The sequence below is a fragment of the Gorilla gorilla genome, chromosome 3 (assembly GCF_029281585.2).
Source record: "Gorilla gorilla gorilla isolate KB3781 chromosome 3, NHGRI_mGorGor1-v2.1_pri, whole genome shotgun sequence".
Lineage (NCBI taxonomy): Eukaryota > Metazoa > Chordata > Mammalia > Primates > Hominidae > Gorilla > Gorilla gorilla.
Genome location: NC_073227.2, coordinates 165602361 through 165624102, shown reverse-complemented (window position 1 = coordinate 165624102; position 21742 = coordinate 165602361). Strand labels below are relative to the sequence as shown.

Below are 21742 nucleotides of genomic sequence, written 5' to 3'. Positions count from 1 at the left end.
GGTCATTTTGACCTTTCAAATGCGTTAATCAAATTCCAGGTGTCTGTGGTTGACACATGGGAAAGAAAAAGTAAGAAGAAAATAAACAATTTTATGCTTTAAATCTGTGGGAGATGAGTAAACAATGTGAGTACACGAATAAAATTCCTGCTTAGGTCCAAAACATCCCACATAAACAGATTATTTTTATAAAATGGTTTTGGTAAATGTTATATATTCAAACTATTTAAATTGATTCAGTGTAAAAATGAAAGTACCTCATGGAGTAAAACTTTATGTTAACTCAATGTATGTCTATTTTCATTTATATCACAATTTATTATTAATATCTATTAAGGTATGTATAGTGCCATCTGTATTCGAGATAATTCATTCACCCTCAGTTTAAATATACTGTCACTAGCAGGCTTCAGGTAACATAAGAGATTAGGCAAAATGCAAAGCAGGGAATATAACAGAATGGACACTTTATGTTATATTCTGTTACTAAAAGATGCAGAGAGGCTGGGCATGGTGGCTCACACCTGTTATCCAAGCACTCTGGGAGGCCAAGGTGGCAGATCACATGAGGTTGAGAGTTCAAGACCAGCCTGGCCAACGTGGTGGAAACCCATCTCCACTATAAATACAAAAATTAGGAGGGCATGGTGGTGGGCGCCTATAATCCAAGCTACTCGGGAAGCTGAAGCGGGAGAATCACTTGAACCCAGGAGGTGGAGGTTGTGGTGAGCCGAGATTGCCTCACTGCCCTCCAGCCTGGGCGACAGAGAGAGACTCCACCTCAAAAAAAAAAAAAAAAAGATGCAGAAAAAGTAGATATTGTTAGGCAGCAAAGGAAGCAGAGAGATAATAAATTAGCAGGAATTTGAATATCATTACATTTGAATACTGATTCTCATATTTTTGGTCAACCAACAAAAAGGCAGAGAAGATGGGTAAATAACATGTAAGCATTTGTTTTAAATAATGTAATTACTTAATTTCTGTTGAGTTTTAATTTTGATAACTCCTTCCTAGATACATAACCATAGTATTAATCACACACATAATGTTATTAATGCTGAAGCAATGTAAGTTTAAAATATATCCTCTATATGTGGTTTTAAATGTTGGTTTTTTTGTTAGGCAATATAAAAATAGACAAGTTATAGTTATAATTTTTTGAAATACATCTTGAGGACAAACAAAAAGATAGCATTTATGAATAAATAATATTAAATGTTAATTTGAGGTTTTAATTTTCATTGGCAATAAGTATTTTAATATTTGAAATAGCCGAGATCAAAATCATTTCTAAGTGATGGTATATGCTGGTTGTTGATTACGCATTTTCAACATACACATTTTAAACTCTAGGTTTCTAAATTTATCTAATTTTCTGACTTCACACCAAGTAGAACTTAAGCATCATTGCACATAATTGAGGAACTATCAAGTTATAGGCTAGAACAACCCTGGAATAAATCTCCTTTGCTCTCTCTGAGCAGATGCACACCTAGTTGATGGTTCACAGGGGAGTGGCAAAAAGCATGAAAAAAAATCTCATAATATGTCTCTAGATAATTGCATTTTCCCGTTTTATTTAATAACACCCATTGAAAAGCCCTGTTTTTAGTCTGCTGTGGTAGGAAAGCAAGCAGTAAAGCCAGGGAGGGCATTTACAGGGTGTCTGGAAAATGCTAGCGCTTGGAGAGGGGCTTTGCAAACACTAAGTCATTGGCTAGTGTGAAATTTCAGAACCCAGGACCAAGAGGCCCAAAGAGATGATCTAGTTGTGCTATTTGCATTTTTTACTTTTCGAAAGGACTCAGTCATTTAAAGATTTTGTATATTTATAATTAACTTGCATAAGTGAATTGTTTACATTAAGAAAATGAGCAAGATTTTACTTACAAGCTCATAAACAGATGAGCATTAATAGTATTGTAAATGGCTAAATACTTTTGAACACTATATTATTGTAGAAGAAACAATCAATGTTGAGTTTTTGAGTACCTAAGGATTGGCTCATCCCCAGTCCTTTTCAGGTGAAAACAGAAATACTAACCAGTTCTGCAGAAGTCCCCCTCCCAGCCTGGACTGCAGCAACACTTTCCCGTGGGGGTGCAGTAGCCGTTTCGACAGAGCCTGGAGCACTCTGAAGTCAGTGTCTGTGCAGGTTGTACCGTGGCTCTGCATTCCTCAGGCATTAAAGGTCTACATTAAAACACAATAGTTGAAAGTGTATTCCATTTGAAAATCAACAGTGGAATGAAATCTAGTGATTCTGTGGCTTACAAAGCATGCCTCTTACTTTCTAGAGAGACTTTTTTTTTTTTAAGTGACTCAGTCAGATTTACAACTTTCTAAGGATAGGAAATACATACCAGTGAGGAAACAAACTAACCAGTTTGTAACCCAACTAAACACATTAAACATTCTAAGAAACTTTATCCTGATCAAAGCCCATTGATGAAACTATCTTTAATTAAATTGATATTTCACATTTGGTAAGTAAGAATTTCTAACAATTGCAATATTTAAAGTAAAGTAGTATGAATATCTTAAAACTTTTCCCCCTATATCTACAAAAATGTTTAGGAATAGTGTCTGAGATAGTTTCACTTGTTATTGACACAGTTGGCAGTAGTACAGGGCTGAAGGCATTCATCAAAATGACTTGTAGCCTGAAAACCTTTGGAATCTTTGTTTTTTTTTTAAATTCTATTTTTGTTTTAATTTTATATTTCTTTTGAGATAATATTTTTAGACTGATTTTTCTTGAAAGGTGACCATAATATATGTGTGTATACTATTGAGTTGAAGTTTAAACTCCATGCACAGAAAGATCCATATATATGTGAAGATTATATATATATAAAATCTGATTTTGATCCATATATGTAATGATTATATATGTATATATAAATAATTTGATTTTGTCCTGCTATAAGGAAAAAAGAATGCTAAAAGTAGCAAACAGAAACATCTTATTTGCAATGTAAAAAGTCATAGATTTTAATTGTTCTACAACTGCCATCATTTATAGTGGAAACCAAGATGCCTTCAGAAGATTTTTATGGTTCTTACTGTTTTTAAAATAAGATGTCATTTGAGCTGGGTCAGGCTGGAGTCATGGTCACAACTGCTCATTACCTAATCTTCAGGGAAAAAAATATCCAGTGGCACTTTCCTATCAGTCGCTGTTACCTGTGCCACAGTGTGGTGAGAAGTTTCTTTTCAGTTAAGGAATGTAAACAAATGTTTTCATTGACAGTCAAATCAACAGCATTAGGACGGCCAAGCAAATGGACACCTTAAGTACCATAAAAAGAAGGTGATCATTACAGGTCAAAACCTCAAGAGGTAAATTACAGAGCTTTTTGAGATAAGCAAATAATTAAGCCCTGCAGACTGAATTTTTTTGAGATAGGTTACCTTGTTATGTCCCTATGGCAATATGAACAGTGATGATAATTTGGGTCCTGATCTCAGGCTGTTTCTACAATGACTCAAAACCATATAAAAACCATATATGTTAAAAACAAAAATATTTAAAATGTACGGTGGCTTCCCTAGCTCTTCTCCCGAAGAAAAGTCCCACTCTATGTCGAAAGTGCTATGTTCTGTAGCTAACATGACAATTCAGAAAACTCCCTTAAATCTATTCAGCCTCTTATTTGAATCTAGGAATGGTCAATTTATGTGAAAGGCCCTTCAGGCATTCTATGCACTAAGCATATTTTTATTCAGAAAACATTAACAGTTTCCATATGTTCCTCAAAAGTGTCTTTCTGGGAGTAAGGGTGGGGTGGGATAAGGTAGAGAAAATGTTAAATGACTATGCCAAGAAAAGTAAGGACACAATCTTCGCCTTCTTCTTGTTCTTGAGTATCCGAAGTATATTCTATTTCTTTCTTATTTAAAATTCTTATTTTGTTTGTGAGACAATGGTGGCATTTCTGACCACAAGAAGAGCAGTTTTTCAGTAGCCATGAAATTCTTCTGAGTCATAGGCCACTGAGTGGCATTCAGTAAACAAATATTCTAGTTGAAATTGCAGAATTCTGTGCATCTAATTTCTATTCCTTACTCACTTGCTCACCCACTTTCTGACTCATTCAAGAAAAGAGACCCAGAAATAGAGTATGTCAAAAATCTATTACATGTTATAGGCAATGCAAAATTTGCAGGTACCTACTCTCACATACTACCCCATGAGATGGTTTATGCCTGAATAGGTGAATCCAAAGAGATGGCATCATTTAGGTCATGAATATAGATGAACTTTGTTAAACAAAAACGAGAAGATGTTGCCTGTTCGAGGCAAAGTATAGGAACACTGATTCATGGGCACTGGGAAAAGGAATGAGGACATGATAAATAGGAATCTGATACTGAAGGGCTATTCTTTAGGGGAGAGTGTCTGACCCCTGTTTCTCTGCTGATACTCCAATTTGATGCTTTGACTGTTTTTCACCAAACATTCAAACATAAGGAAACTCAGATTAGGGAGAAGATTCTAAATATTTTTTTCCCTAAGATTTGGTAAATGCTTGTTTACCCACGGATGTAGTAATTATTTCACACCTGGGCTTGTTTACTTTAATTTATATAAGACTGTGTGGCTGTAATATACAAACATTGTAATTCCCTCAAGTTTTATTTAAATACCAGGAGAAATTATCTTTTTTTTGTTCTACACAGTTGATAAATAACATTCTGTACTTATTATATTAAATCAATCCTCTCTCTTTTAAACTGTTACTCTATCAGGGCTCCCTTAATATGAACATTTACCTAAAAGATTGCCTGTCTCTTTTAGGGTTCTCTTCAGGAATAGGCTGTTTATCTATTTTTTTCCCTTCTTCACTGAAGGTTTTCTGAGGGCAGAAGGTACATACTCAATCCTCTTCAAGTCCAATCATTTACTTGGGCAAGTACTGCGCTCTTCAGGGAGATAAGACATAAATAGTACAGGGTCCTGAGCCTCACACAGACCACTGAGGATAAGACAAACATGAATACACAAAAGTATAATGCAGTGTGATCTTTGCTATGATACAGGCCCACATGAAGTATCATAGAAATACAGATGAGGAGGCAACTACTTTAAGGGATGTTATAGAGAGATGACATTTATACCACCATGTATTTTATCTTCTTCAAGTATTCATATTCATAGGAACTAGGAAAATCCTGTATAGTCAGTCAATAAATGTTTATTAAATTAAATTAGGTCAGGTACGGTGGCTCACACCTGTAATCCCAGCATGTTGGGAGGTTGAGGTGGGTGGATCACCTGAGGTCAGGAGTTTGAGACCAGCCTGGCCAATATGGTGAAAGCCTGTCTGTACTAAAAATACAAAAATTAGCTGAGTGTTGTCCTGGGTGTCTGTAATCCCAGCTACTCAGGAGGCTGAGGCAGGAGAATTGCTGGAACCCAGGAGGCGGAGGTTGCAGTGAGCCAAGATCATGCCATTGCACTCCAGCCTGGGCAACAAGAGTGAAACTCCATCTCAAAATAAATAAGTAAAATAAACAAATTAAATTGAATTTATATAGTAGTAACTTTCTCAAATACACTCTCTGAAATATGAACTCCATGAGGACAAACACTTCCTCTCATCTCTTGTGGCTCCCCAGGACCTAGAAGAATGTGTTGCACATGGAAGATGGTTAATAGAAATCTATTGAATGAATGAAATTAATAAGAATATGGAATTTTAAAAGGGTGTTTGCGCCCCTTCTATGTTGTTGTGTAAAGATATTAGGAAAATATGGGCCATTCAGGGGAGGGATATCCTTAAAATCTAATTGCTATACTTTCATATCATAAACACAAAACATTTACTGTATTTCACTCTATTGCCTAAATAAACTTGTCTTAAAGTTTTTTTCCAAGGTACAGTTATACTCATTCTGAAAGATGCATTTTGATAATAATTATAATCATAGTAAATAAACCGAAGGCTAAGAAGTCAAGGTGAGCATGAGATAAAGAGATAGGATTGTCTTCTCTTACAGATGGGAATTAAGTCAACACATTAAAATTCATTTTTCTAATATTTGGTAGCGTCTGACAAAGATTTTTGGTGATTCCAACCATTCCCCTCCAATAACTCTTTGTAATGGTGACATTCTTCCTTTTACTGAAAAGAACAGGGCCCTTTTACATGAAATAAAGAGAAACAAAAAAGGAATAAACAGTACCTTTAAACTTTATTATTATTGTCATGTTGAAATAGACCATCTTACATATACTTAAGTACTACATATACACACCTAGATAGAGTCTAAACAAAACTTTAGGGTATATATCTGTGATGCATTAACCCATTTTCATACTTATTTTTATTGGACTGGAAAATTGGGTGCTTTAATGTACGATCTAATAAGAATCATTTGAATTGTCTCGTTCTTCTTTTAAACAATAACTCTTTAAACTTTTGGAACCTTCACTTTACTAAATGAAGTCAGAGTAACTTTCAAAACAGAAAACTTACCCAAGAGGTTGTTTAGGCTTGTAAAAAAGAATATATCTAGCCTATTTGTTGACAGCTATCCCCATAGCCTTTGAACTTAATTTAAATCAGAAAAACATATTTCCTAATCCCTTCACGCATGACAAATAATGAAACACTAAAACCCTAGTGCAAAAAACTGTCCAACATTCTTTAATGTATAAAGCACTGTTTTCAGAAATTTAAAAAATTTTCTTAGAAACCAACTTTGGCTTGCTTTGTGTAGTAGTATAAAGATTTGGATACTTTTTTGAAAGAAGGGAAGTTGAGAAGCATAAGTTATTTATAACATCCATTAGAGGTGATGACTTTCTGTGAATAGCTAAGACCAACAGTGAATGTCTTTGGGTAGTGGTATTCTGAACGGTTTTCATTTCATGATATTTAATTTAGGGGATGAACAAATAAATCAGTACATGAGAAGTCCTTTGATTCTGTGTGGAGGTACGAGGATAAATCCTGTCTGAGCAGGACTACCCTTCCAAATGAGCACTGCAGAAATCTATTTTGTCTAACAAAAAGTAAAGGAGCTCATTCTGAAATTTTTGTGAGGTGTCCAGATTTTGAATTCATTTCATTGTAAAACAAGATATGCAGATCAAGAGTAATACTTATGTATGATATCCTGATGGAGGTATTAGAAGATGTAATAATTCTGTAGCTTGTCTTAGACAGCTTTATGTTTAAGGGTGGAAGGTAACATGAGAGCTGTGTTACTCCTTTATCCACAGACACATTGGGACACATGGAAAAGAGCACCCTTGCAACTCTAACATTTAAAAAACTACTTTTCTTCCATGCTTTCTTTCATTCTCATGAGTTAGGAAAAATTGATAAGTCAAAATCCTCATTCCACAGAATGCAGAATCTCAGGCTCTAACCCCAGACCTGCTGATTTTGAATCTTTAGCAAAATGGCCAGGTGACTCACATGCATATTCAAGTTTGTGAGGCCTGTTTCTAAATTAGGTCCATTTCCCAGCCAGGAGGAATCAATGTGGCCATTAATTAGTGTATTCAGGCACTTCCAAGTACAGAATGCTCTGAAATCTTCCAAATGGGTGGAATCCTTGCCCTGAACAAGGAGGCAGTCTTCGAATGCCGCAGTAGATTCTATGGTTTAATGAATTTCCTCACGCTGTAAGCAATTTGATACACAGTGATTATCCTTGACCACTCATCATTTTTAAGCCAATACTCATCACTTTTACCTAAAAAAGGGTAAGGAAGTGAAAAATTTCTTATGATGGGATAAATTTTTACTGTCTCCCATCTGTGGAGCTTTACGAATAGGAATAAGTGCTAGTATAGTACTTGCTGTGTCATCTTTTTATTAATCATTTTAGTGCCTTTCTCAAAGGCAGTACACAAACTGATATTTTTCTTCTTCGTAGTTGTCTTTAATCTGGCTACTCACTGAATTTTTCCTAGTCATATCGGTGTTTCTTTCTTCAGTGTCAGTTTACTTATAAGGAGTAGAATGCTGTATTCTGAAGGATTTACCGCATGTTTTGAGACTACACATAGCCATTTTGTAGGCAGCTTTAAAAACAACAATGCATTATACAAACTCAATTTCGCCGAGGAATCATATATTTATAATACAATCATATTCCGGGTAGAAGAACAGAGCCAATGGAATCTCTTCCTGTGTAACCATGTAATATTGATCTCATTGGGACTTCATGGCAGGATTGACAGCAACACACATTTCCTAATGTATTTTTCAAGTACTATCTGAAGTACAGCAAGAAATTAAATGTTTTAAGAGTTACAGCTTTTATTTTATTTTTAAGGAATACCTTCCTTGACATTATAGCATATGTAGGCTGCAGAAATATCTGTATTATGTATTCTTAAATAACTCTGATACTAGAATAAAGAGGAAAAAAAACCTTTGAATTCAAGGATAACTCTGAATTTATATACCTTATAAATCATATTCTAATTTTTAATTTGTATTAAACATTTCTAAAATTTGAGTTTAGGATGGATAAAGCTAATGTTCTATCTTATTTTTACATAGTGTCTAGAAATTTCTGTGTCCTGAAATGTGCTGAAAACAAGTGGGGCTCAGCATTGGCTGTCTTCTTTGCGACTAATATTTTCTTCATTTTGAGGATTTCTGAGATTTAAAAGTCTCATCCTCACAGGTTGAACTCACTTGCTCACTAAGAAACAGTGTTACTTGGCTTTAATACCTAGGCAGTTTGAAACTGAGTTGGCACTAAACCTTTCAAAGGAGGCAAAAGCAGTAGTAACTTAGTGAATTGAGCCACAGGTTTGACTGTCTACTGCTAATAACATTGTCAGAAATTTCACAAATATCCATCTAATTTTCTTCTGTGGTTAAAGATGCAACCATAATAAAAGCAAATAATGAAGCCACTTGCATTTTTCAAGTTTAACTTTATTCTCATGAGAGAGGGTCAGCTTTGTAATTCTTAAATTTAAAAGATCAGAAAGTGTATGAAGAGATTAAGTGGCTTTCACACAGCTAGTTACAGAGAATTCTGGAACTCTTTCCTGGTTCAGTGTTCTTTCCACTGAACTGGCCCTCTTACTTTAGGAAAAAAGGTAACAATGTACCCACATTTCAGGTCCTATTAATCTCACTATACAAACATCAACACCACAGTACACAAATATCTAAAAGGGTATGTGGATCTCCTGTATCAACTTTGGTTTATCAACTTAACTCAATGCATATATTTCCAAGGGAAATTCAGGACATGAAAAGTTATGTAATACCTTACAGGGAAAACCTAGGAGAAAAGATTAATGAAACTAAATAATAATGTCATGTGCTTTTAGATAAAAAGACAAGGTCCAGTTTTATCAAACTGCCTTAGGTATTTGTGGTATTATATTTGCAATATCCTAGCTTTAGAAACTGATCAACTATAATATGAGCAGTGAATATAGAAAGATAGGCATTTCTACTGTAATTCAATGTACATGTTCCTGAAAAATATTGTATTCCACAAAATGGCACTTAAAATAAGGGGGCTGTTATGGACTGCTTGTTTCCCTCCAAAATCACATATTGAGGCCCTAACCCCCAAAATAACAGCATTAGGAGACAGGGTCTTTGGGAAGAAGTGAGATTTAAATAAGGTCATGAAGATTGAGCCCCCATGATGCGATTATTGCCATTATAAGAAGGGTCACCAGAGAGCTTGCTTTCTCTCTCCATCGTGTTAGGATACAGTGAGAAGGTGGCAATATGCAAACCAGAAACGGAGCCTTCACCAAGCATCCAACCATGCTGGTACCCTGCTCTTGGATTTCCTCCAGTACGATCAGAAGTCTGTTGTTTAAGCCACCTAGGTATTTTGTTATAACAACCTCAGCTGACTAAGACAAGGGCTTATGGGAAGAATTGGTTTGGGGCAGACCCCTCAAGATCTGTGCAGCTTTGTAACTAAAGCAGTGGTGAAAACAAAAGCTGGTACCTTGGAAGAAAGTTTGGGCAACCAAGCAAGCAGCTCAGAAGTAGCTGGAGGTCGCTTCAGGAGAGATTAGAAACACACAAAACAAAATAATGATGGAAGTGGAACTCTGAAAAGCGGATGTGCACCCTGAAGAGAGCCATGGAAGACTGTGGGATGCATCGAGAGAGAGGGAAACCCAGTACAGGCACTTACTTTTCATTGACTGCTCAGTTGAGAAGGCTTTTTTCTGCCTGTGCAACAGCAAGGCTGAGGGCATGTTCCTTTCCTTATAATTCTCGTTACCTCTTGCTTGAAAAGCTACATAACTACTTTCATGTTGTGCTGATATTCTCTTTTGTATATGAACTTATTAGTGTTAAAGAAATTTGCACTGTAGCAGAACAGACTTGAATGGGAAACCAAATCATGGTGAATTTTACCTACATCAATAACTTCTGGATCATTAATTTGGCAATATATAATGTACAGGGTTATGGTACAGTATTTTTGTTTCAAACTGTTTTACCTCAAATAATATTTTTCACATTTTAATAATATATGCAATCTCCTGATTTAAAGTGAAAATAAACTCCTTAGGGGATGGGACCAACTTCTCATTCATTCTCTCCCTCTGTAGCACATAATGCAAATATAGTATACTGAACACAGGAGACATTAAAAAATGCTTCTAATGAAATCAGGACTTAATGAAATCAGGAATCTTGGATTATATCTGTACTTACTCTGATATGACACAAAATAAAAACTAAATAATTAGGGTATAATAAAAAAGCCAATGCCATTGCTTCCTAATATAAAGAAGGAAATATATTCTGTTCAGAATTTCATGTCCAAAATCAAGTTTTTAATTTAAATACTTAATTCATAAACCATAATTGATAAAAATGTTAGACAAAAGTATTGCTTTAGTAACTTAATATAACCAGAGAATTTTTTTCTGATTTTATCTATTTTTATTGTGATGAAAATAGCCCAGGGGAATGACAACTAATATTAACAAATAGAGTAAATAGGCTGGACACGGTGGCTCATGTCTGTAATCCCAGCACTTTGGGAGGCCAAGCCAGGCAGATCACCTGAGGCCAGGAGTTCGAGACCAGCCTGGCCAACATGGTGAAACCCCCGTCTCTACAAAAAATACAAAAAATTAGCCGGGTTTCATAGTGTGCACCTGTAATCCCAGCTACTTGGGAGGCTGAGGCAGGAGAATCGCTTGAACCCGGGAGGCAGAGGTTGCAGTGAGCCGAGATCGTGCCATTGCACTCCATCCTGGGCATCAAGAACAAAACTCCGTCTCAAACACACACACACACACGCATGCACACACACCCACAGAATAAATAAATAACACTTGTATTACAACATAATTCAAAAGACTTAAAGAATGCAGTATTTTTGTTTTAGAAATCATCAAAAAATAAATTCTTAGCTCCATTTCCCCACTTATAAAGCAATAGATCTACCAGTGTTTTAATTTCATATCATACAAAGGTAGAAATTTAAGATTCACTAAATGCTTTAAAGGAGAAAAGAAATTTAAAACAAGTTTCTTTCCTATAAAAGAGCACAGGAATGTCAGTTCAAATTCTCTTTGAAGATGACTAGCCTGATGAATTTCCAAATTTTGATGTTCATATATCATTCGTCACGGTTGACAAAAATAAGTCATTTAAGTAACAAATTTTTTAAATCAAACAAAATGAATTAGTAACGAAATGATGCTAAGATGCAGTTTTTTCTTTATAAGCTACATCTTCCTCTAGAAAACATCTTTTCAAAAAATTTGCATGACTGTTTCAGACATATCTAATGCAACATTAAATCTGTCTTTAAGGTTCTGCAATATCTGATGATATACCAATTTACTATAAAAGTATAAGATATTCAAAAGGACTAATATCAGACTTCTAGCATTGTCCTACAAGAGATAGTGGTGGGCGTGGCAGTGGTGGTGGCCATGTTAATTGAAAAGAAAATGCTTTTAAGAATTTTTCACTCAATATATAAGTCTCACTTTGAAGAATATATTCTTCACCATCCACATTCTCCATTTTATGGCTTTTTAGATGAATGCCAGTTTGAAGTGGCAATTCAGTCAAGTTTTCATAGCAATCTGTCCAAGTACTAAAGAAGATGATATTCTAAGTATCAAAATTGATAGCTTAAGAGAGACTACTTAGTATAAAAGAGAAAATTCCTTTGAATGCTGTGGTCATATGTCACATTTCCAGGAAATAGGAGATATATATATATATATATATATGCATACACACATATATATATACTTATACATATATATGTATAAATATATATATATACACACACACACAAAAGAAGACTGATATATGTTCTCACCAGAAATAATGATAAGTAGGTAAGGTGATGGATATGCTAGCTAACTTGACTCAGTCATTTCACAACATTTATCAAAACATCATGTTGTACACTGTAAATATATGCAATTCTTATTTGTCAATTATATCTTAAAGTTGGGGAAAAATTAAAAGTTTAGATTCATCTTTAATAGCTGTGGGAGACCAGTGAAGGATTTCAAGTAGGGGAGAAATAGAAGTAGTTTTGCATTTTATAAATACACATCTGTCAGCATTTGGAATAAAAGCATATGATGGTTTTTAAAAATAAGACATAAACCCTTTAAAATAACATGGTCACACAAAGTTTTTTGTCATAAATTATTATATAATAGCACCTATTTATTTTGAAATAGGTGACAGCTCTACATAACATTGCATGTGTTACCTGTATGTTTCAGTGTGTCTGTACACATGTACGTGTATGCAAATCTTACTAAAGTATGAATAAAATTTTAGTGATACTCAGGCTGCTACCATCTATTGTGTATGCATGCTCATCCATTCATTAGAAGTTTCAACTTTGATGTTGCCCAAATCTTTTGTGGTATATCTCTAAAATTTCAGATGCTATATGGCAGCTTAGTAGGGATTTGTTAGATGAAAAGGTATTGTGCACCACAACAGGAAATCTAGTATACTGATAATAAAATATAGTCAGGCAGATACATGTATATTCATCTTTGGTTACTGGATACATAGAATAATGATGATAGCAAAAATGTGGAAAATGTTTCCTTGCCTCTTAGACTTCAAATCCACCATGCTGAATGGACTTTTATAGGGCATATACTTGTTCATGACCTCTAGTGTTAAGAAATTCTGTCATGTTTGAAAACTAGTCCCTAGTGGAGCCTGTATCCCTGTTAATAGCTGAAAGGTCAATGGAGCTGCTAAACAGTTTGTATTACTGTCAGGGTGGCCATGAAAACACCACCTGCTGCAAGAGGACTTGGCAGCTGGGTCAACAGGCACTGTGGGAATTTATCAACTTAGGGGGGCCACTTGCATAAAACTTTGACTGATGAATTGGGATAGACTGGCTTATTGGGCTAAAGCTGCTCTATTATGTGTAACTTTCTTTAGGATGGCAGAGCTGCCTGCTGGCTCCCTGAGATATATGCAAAGGATAAACAGAACTGGTTTCCTCTTATGAAGTGATTTTTTTGAAAAAAAGCACTCTTTAGCATCCAGTCTAATAAGAAGTAGGATGAAGATATTAAGAAAACAATAAACAAAGGGCAGTGAGTGGGCCATGGGGGGAAGAGGAATGAGGGGCAGTTTTTGATATTGGTCACAGAGGAGATTGGGGATACAACATGTATGTAAAATGACCTCTCGAGCCTGGAATTTGCATTGTTAATTTATAGACTTATTAAGGGAATGGTCTGTGTGGCTTGGTTGGGTAACAGATAAATGATATGTTAAAATATAGCAAGAGTGGGTACATAGTAATTAAATCAACATGATGGAGAATAATTTTCCTTTACAAATTCCTAGAGACATAAACCCTGGAAATGTTTCAAAAAAAGTCATTTGGTTTAAGTTCGTCTGAAACAAAAATTAAATAATATTTGTCAATACTATAAAAAAATTTGTGTTCTATAAAAATAAATCTTGGAAGTTACATAACTTTGTCAGAATTCTTTAATTTCCACCCCTAGGAACATTTATGTAATTCTGAAAGGATTTAGCAAAGAGCATCCAAGGTATAATTTGAAAACTATGTATTGAGAGTTCTTTTTTTTTTTTGAAACAGAGTCTCACCCTGTTGCCCAGGCTGCAGTGTGCAGTGGCATGATCTCGGCTCACTGCAACCTCCACCTCCTGGATTCAAGTGATTATCCTGCCTCAGCCTCCTGAATAGCTGGGATTACAGGCATGCACTACCATGCCCAGATAATTTTTTGTATTTTTAGTAGATAGAGGGTTTCACCATGTTGGCCAGGCTGGTCTTGAACTCCTGACCTCAAGTGATCCTCCCATCTCGGCCTCCCAAAGTGCTGGGATTACAGGCGTGGGCCACCACGCCTGGCTCTACTGAGCATTCTTAGAAGCTCCATAGATGTCTTTATTCCAGTTTTGGAAATAAAGAAACCTTAAAAGTTGAGAGATCATCTGAAAATAATCCTGGAATGCCTGGAATAAACACACAAAAATTACTAAAGAATAATATGTTTAAAATAGATTATTTAAACACCTTCACAGCCCTCTGTAGAATGCAGCAGGGACAGAAATATCATCTTCTATATATTTTTGATGGACAAACGGGCACAGTATGGTGAAATAATCTATGCTGAGTGCTACACTAAGGAAGATTTAGAGATCAGACCAGTTGACTCCCTGTCTGACCTAGATAGACTTGCTCCCAATCTTGACTAGTTTTAGATGGCATTACTAAGTGAAAGTAAAGTTATTGCCAAGATTTTGTGCTCAGTTCATCTAAATCTGTTTTTCAGAATTGCTAGCTGAAGGATCCCCCAGGCTATGGCATGCTGAATTCAGTACTAGAGACTTTTTTGGATCCCGTGGGTTGGCTGAGCCAACTGGGTGACTGGTGTTGATTTGACCCTAACTCTGCCCTGCCATAAGATGTGACTGTTCAGTCCCTGAAGGTATTCCAGGAGTGTGTACAATGTTCTAACATGGAGGCAAACTTAATTCCTTTTCTGTTTCCTCGGAAGTTGCTTTTTTTTTTTTTTTTTTTTTTTTTTTTGAGACAGAGTCTTGCTCTGTCACCCAGGCTGGAGTGCAATGGCACAATCTCGGTTCACTGCAACCTCCTCCTCCTGGGTTCAAGTGATTCTCCTGCCTCAGCCTACTGAGTAGCTGGGATTACAGGCACCCGCTACCATGCCCAGCTAGTTTTTTGTAGTTTTACTAGAGACGGAGTTTTTACCAGGTTGGCCAGGCTAGTCTCAAACTCCTGACCTCAGGTGATCCACCCACCTTGGCCTCCCAAAGTGCTGGGATTACAGGCGTGAGCCACCACGCCCGGCCTGGAAGTTTTGTTTTTTTTTTTTTTTCCTTAAATAACTCCTGAGTTCTAGGCATTTTCTATTTTTTTTCATGCTAAACAATGGCATTTAATTTTTACAAGAGAATATCTCACCATCCTTTTCTGAGATTGCTGCACACTATAATTGATTTGAACTTATGTAAATGATTATGTAACTTACAGCTTTAGATCAAATTGTCCTTACAGACTGAGGTGGTAATACTAGAACCTTATCTGTTTTTGCCAAAATGATTTAAGAGATGCTGCGTATATAGTTTCTATGGTTTCTAAACTCCCTCATTGTGTGTGTGTGTGTTTTTGTGTGTGTCTGTGTGTGCACATGTAGGGAAAAATAGGAAAAACATAAATCCTATGGTAAGAATGTAACTTCTATGACATATAATATAGAAAATAAAAATTTCATAGTTTGCTGCTTTTCTCTTCTTGGGCCACAAATCAACTGATGTTTGAAAGTTAGTCTGAAAACATTATTCTAGCAAACCTGGGGGTTTTGGTATGAGAATACAATTAACCTAAGAGTTTAATTTGTGTTTGATTTTTGGTATAACAAAACGTGTCTATATATTGTTTTTTTAGCTGACAAGAATCTTTTTTAAAATTCTACCTCAAAAATTTTAGAAAAACAATTCTACCCTAACACAGACCTCCTGAACACTACTATGCTTGTAATTAGTTTGTTTCCAAAATAATCCTGTTCACATACTTAAGTGTCTGCTTATATAGAACTTCAACTCATCTAGGAAGAAATATTATGATAATAAACGTTGATGGCCAAATCAAAACAGCATGAGGCTCCCAACAAATGTTTATAAAAACATTTGTTTTCTTATAGTCAGTTTAATTTTGAAATTTATGCTCATGTCTGTGTACAAGGACGGTTTCTTTGGGACTTTGCTACTTCCCCCACCTTCTGAAAAGCAAACACAAATCTTAACCCGGGCCCCCCACATGACATGACTCACCAGAAACAGGCACCATAATGAGAAGTCAGGCCTTCAGGTATGTCACTCTGAGACCACCCTACTAGAGGAGAACTAAGATCACAAAGCCAAGGTCCCTTATGGCAACCTTGGTAATTAGACACTAATAATAGATTGAAGGTGTAAAATGCACCTAAACTCAGCCACAGACTAAACAATCCAGATGAAGAGAGAAAGATTTTTGTGAGAAGGAGAGAGAATCCATTACAATGCTACCAGGTACTTTGCAAAAACACATAGACTTAGACAGTATAACGGAATAACAATGACTGTTTTGAAACTAATTGTATTATATCTGAGTGAAATCCGTACACCTCATTATGAGTCTTTAGAATGCTGCTATTTTGTGAATTAACATTAGTTTGATTTTTATTCTTAAGGTTGCCAACTTCAATAATCCCCTAAGTGTCTGATTTTATTTTCATTTATCTTTGCTTTTCTTATGGAGGTCATTAATTTCACACTTGCGGAAAAAAAATCACTATAGTATATAGATGGGTATTTATCTTACTGTGAAAGAAAATGTATACAGTTAAATAGAGAAGGGATGTTATCAACCTGTGATATGTGATATGTGATACTGCCCAGAGATTGTTTGAACTGATTCTTTTTTTGTTCTGCAAGAGCCAATGTCGACCTACATTTCCCTCAGAAAAGCGTTTTGTTGTATAGAAAAAGGACAAAATCTCAGAAAAACATATACAATTTACAATTGAGAAAGAATATTTTAAAGTGCCCTTAGTAAACTTTTCAGGTTATTAGAGTTAATTCTTTTGAAAAAGACTTGAATTGTAATTTGAAAATGGAGTCATGAAAATAGCATAGAAGGAATCCAAAATTTGCAGCATGGTGTGGCTAAAGAGTAACAAGTCCTAGTGCTCAACAACAGTCGTGTCTGTGAGAATCCTTAGGTTTTGTTATGATTAGCTGTTTCTAAATTTATGACTAATGTATTTTTGGCAACATATAATTTTATCAGCTTCTGATAGCTCAGGTTTGATCCATGAAATTAACAACTGACTAGTGATGATTCAAGATGATTGAAGTACATATGTATAAATGTTGTGATGGGTGAGTGGGAAGGACCAGGGGTGAGATAAACATATTCTTTAAAGGAATAAAACATTCAAATCTTTCTTTTGCTGAAGCAAATAACAAAACCCTACTTAAGTTTTTATTTGTCTAGTCACCACAGTCTTCATGAGCACTGCAGGCTTTCAGATAGTTTCCAAATGAGGCTCAGATGTTGAACTGCCAAAGTAACTTACCTGTTTACTTAACAAAAATCATACCAAGCAGCTGTCATGTCTGCCAGTATGTTTCTCGTTTTCTTAACAATAAGGAGGGTTTATGGCTTCCAACACCAGAGCCTAAGCCTGCCTCACACGTCAGGGCCCCTTTCTGGCTTTTAACTGAGGACTCTGATTCCATGAATATAATGCTGCTCTGTGATGACAGCAAGAACGACATGAATGAGCTTTCAAAGTTCTGCATAGTGGCATCAGTCATCATAGACAGGCGAAGAAAATCCTTTCAGGACAGCTCTAAGCATATGGAAATGATAAAAGTGTACATCTTGGCTGATTGCTAATTGTGACATTCCTATCATTAATTGAATGAACTAAAATAATTGGAAGAAGAAAATTACTTGACTTAATGGGATAAAAGGAAATCTCACCTTTTGGGATCTACAATTTTGTAGAGTTTTCCATTGTGAGTCTGGGTCATACTTTTACTGCTTGATAAAATGTAAACTTCACCTGTTAAAGAAAGAAATAGCAATAAGCAAATTTATAGCAGTAGAGGTCCTTACTTCCTATTGCCTGGCAGTTATTCTATATGTCAATCTATCTCCATCTATCCACAAGAAAATCACTTGCCTAAAGATTATGCAAGAGTCTTACATGTCTGCCTTTACAGTGCATCCAGAATTCCAGATTCCAGTCACTCCTTTCCATATCCCACTACTACTCCAGTGCAAGCAGATATTATTTCTCATCTAGATTATGGCAACAGCTGTCTAACTGAGCTCCCTGTTGCCACTCTTGTTCTTCTGTGTGTATTCTCAACGTACCAGCCACAGTGATTCTTTTCAAAGGAGTTAGATCATGTACGTTGGATCACACTCCTTTGTTTCAATGCCCTGCAATAGCTTCTTATCTCATCCAGAGCAAAAGCAAGTCCTGACAGTAGCACTTACTGCTATAACCTCATCTGCAACATTTTGCCCTCTTGTTCACTCTTCTCTAGCCTCACCGGCTTGTGATTTCACACATGAGAGGCAAGTTCCCAGCTCAGGCTTCTGTCTCAAGTTCTTGCTGTTCCAGGCCCCTATTACAGGCTCCATCCTCCTGTGAGTCTCCACTAGGTTCATTATTCCCCCCTTCTTCAAGGCTGTACTTAAATATCATCTTTCCTGACTGCACTTTAAAATTGCACCTTCCCCAACTCCCAACAAATTCCTCTTCACTACTAGATTTTTCTTCAAAGCGTTTATTACCAATTTATATGCTGTATTTTAAAAAAAATTTATTTTGATTTTCCTCCTCCTGTACAATATAAATTTCATGACACTAGTTTAGACTTTTGTCTCTTTATCCACTGCTGCATCCCCAGCATCCAGAACAGAGCTTTGCACAGAGAAGGTGCTCAATAAATATTTGTAGAATGGATATTGAATGGACAAATTTTATCTTGATTTATTTCTGTGCAAGATTGATGCATGTCAGTTATCAAGTTGTTACCGTTAATTGATAATTTGAGGCCACATGAAATTGGGTTGTGCCTTCTTAATCTTTAGCTTTTTAGAAGACATGAAAGTATATCAAAATATGTTAAAATAAACACTGGGGGAGGGGGAGAGAAGGATTGAGAGAGAGAGAGATAGAAAGAGAGAGAGAGAGACCTTGATGCTCAGTCTCAACTCTCTAAACTCTAACTCTTGATGCTAGCTGTGTTCATAATGATGAAATACAACAGATGGGGTACTCTTTTAGGAGAAAACCACCCCGTTTATCACCACTACTTCCATATAATTCTATGTGTTGAATTGATCATGTGAATAGAAAATTTGAAGCCATATTTATAATTACACATTTATAAAGTTTTAAAATTTATATTTGGTCCTCCCTCATGAAAAATCCTTTAGTCTATATTTCTCTTATTATTATGCATTAAACACACCCTGCTACTTTTCTACTTCTGAAAAGGATTTACACAGTTTGTACTAAAAACGTAGGCACAACAGAAAAAATAAAAATGAAAGTACAAAGCAATGTAAGCAAAAGAATTAATATTATTTTGTCAAGTATTTTATAGTTTACTTCATTTAATCCTCACAACAAATCCATCCTGACTTTATAGTTAAAAAAATAATATGCAAAGTCCCAGACTCTCAATACTTTTATTTCAAAAGGTGCAAAAACTTACTCATTTTCTTATATGGTTCTTCAATTAAAGCTAGCGAGTTTCACATTAAAATGTAATCCAGTGAAACTGTATTTATTTTAATTATGAGGTATATACAGGGTTGTAGCTTTTGGAGAGTCAGGATTATATATCTTTATTTTTTAGTTCTGCTTCTAAATAGTATTAGGTGTACACAGACATTTGGGATATTTTACCTAATGGTGGTGATGTTAACATAATGAGTGATGATGAATCATTTGTAGCAAGGTCTGGGAAAATCAGAATTATTCAGTCACAACATTTAAACATTCATCTCTAACTCAGACACAAACCATTCTTTTACTTTTTTTTTTTTTTTTTTTTTGAGACGGAGTTTTGCTTGTGTTGCCCAGGCTGGAGTGCAATGGTGCGATCTCGGCTCACTGCAACCTCCGCCTCCAGGGTTCAAGTGATTCTCCTGCCTCAGCCTCCCAAGTAACTGTGATTACAGGGGCCTGTCAGTATACCCGGCTAATTTTTTGTAGTTTTTGTAGAGACAGAGCTTCACCATGTTGGCCAGGCTGGTCTTGAATTCCCAATGTCAGACGATCCACCTGCCTTGGCCTCCCAAATTGCTGGGATTACAGGCGTGAGCCACCATGCCCGGCCTCATTCTTTTAAATTTGAAATCATTGTTTGCCAGTGAAATTAAAATTATATTACAGAGGATGTAAGTGAGGAGAAGTATCTTTCTGGTTCCTTTGAGTGCGGTAGGGGAATGTTAAGGAAAAATTTTAAATTGCTTTCAGTGCTGGAACAACAAAAGAATAGACTGGAGTCTCTTCTTTGAATTGTTATATTCCTGTGGCTCTGAAACATATCTTATGTGTTTCAACAGTCTTGTCTGAGTCCCTTATTATTCTAAGTAAAGGGCATGAAACTATTTCTGATGAAGTCTCCATTTGATGTAAAAAAAAACCAAATCTGAAGTTTTAGGGAAAATATTCTGATTAACATGGGAAACATACATTCTTCTTTATGCCTAGAAATTTATCTCTGAGGCTAAAGGAGCATAGTAGTTAAGGTTTGTTTGAATATTATTTTTTAAAGGGAGTCGCTATGAAACTACATTGATCTCTGTAATTTAAATTAGTAGAGAGTAAAATTTTTACTCACTGATTGATCATATTTCAATTTCAACTTCTTTTTTGCTTTTTAAGCTGCATACATTTTGGTAAACATGCCAAGAAGTATATTACATGTTATACCATAGATTGTCCCATGAGAACATAATTTCTATTCTGTTGGAAAGAAGATCTGCACTCAGATCATCTTGCTCAAATTTCATGCCCCAATGGGCAAAAAGAAAAAAGAAAAAAAAAAAAAGAAATAGTGGGTAAGGCAAGTTTCAGATTCCAACAAAACTTTTTTATTTATTCCAAGAGACTTGGATACATGGAAAGGTTTTTAGATAGATAATATACACAAACTACTCAGATGTATAATCAAAAATATCATTAAACATTTAAAAAATTATCTCTTCAGGACTAAAAAATTCTTTTCCTGCCTCCCATTTTTCTGCCTTATATTTTAGTATTCTAGTGTGAAAATAAAATATAAAGGCTCTCAGGGAAAAGTTACTGGTAGAGAATATGTAACTGGACTGTCTTAATCTCTGGAGTAGGTCATCTTTGCTGTAGATTACATTTCCAACAAGTAGAGGATAAGATTGCTGTATTTATTCTTCAGGGCAGAACAAAGCCTCTTGAAAAAGGAAGTGAGAATGAAACTTAACAGAACTAGATTGTACAGTACCTAGTTCATCTTCTCCAAATCCCAAGATGTGACCGGAAAAGTAGCCTCTACAGGACCCACTAGTGCCGAGACAGAGTGGTTTTTCTTGCCACTGCTTTGTCACAGGACTTTGCTGGAGAGTTAAGAAATTCCTACAACAGAAACATACCATAAAGCTACAATGAATACATACTGTTGTTTATTGATGACAATAAAATGTTTAAAATAAAATT

At 35.6% G+C, this 21742-nt stretch overlaps 1 protein-coding gene across 2 annotated transcripts in view; it reads right to left on the bottom strand.

Moving 5' to 3' along the window:
- The window catches only part of HHIP (hedgehog interacting protein), a 99191-nt gene that overhangs the window by 8364 nt on the left and 69085 nt on the right, over positions 1-21742 (bottom strand). For both annotated transcript variants that reach the window (XM_004040434.5, XM_019025922.3), the window contains exons 10-12: positions 21531-21661; positions 18007-18088; positions 2048-2196 (exon numbers count right to left, since the gene is read on the bottom strand). In XM_004040434.5, the coding sequence (XP_004040482.1) occupies positions 2048-2196; positions 18007-18088; positions 21531-21661 (362 nt within the window). The remainder of the gene's footprint in view (positions 1-2047; positions 2197-18006; positions 18089-21530; positions 21662-21742) is intronic.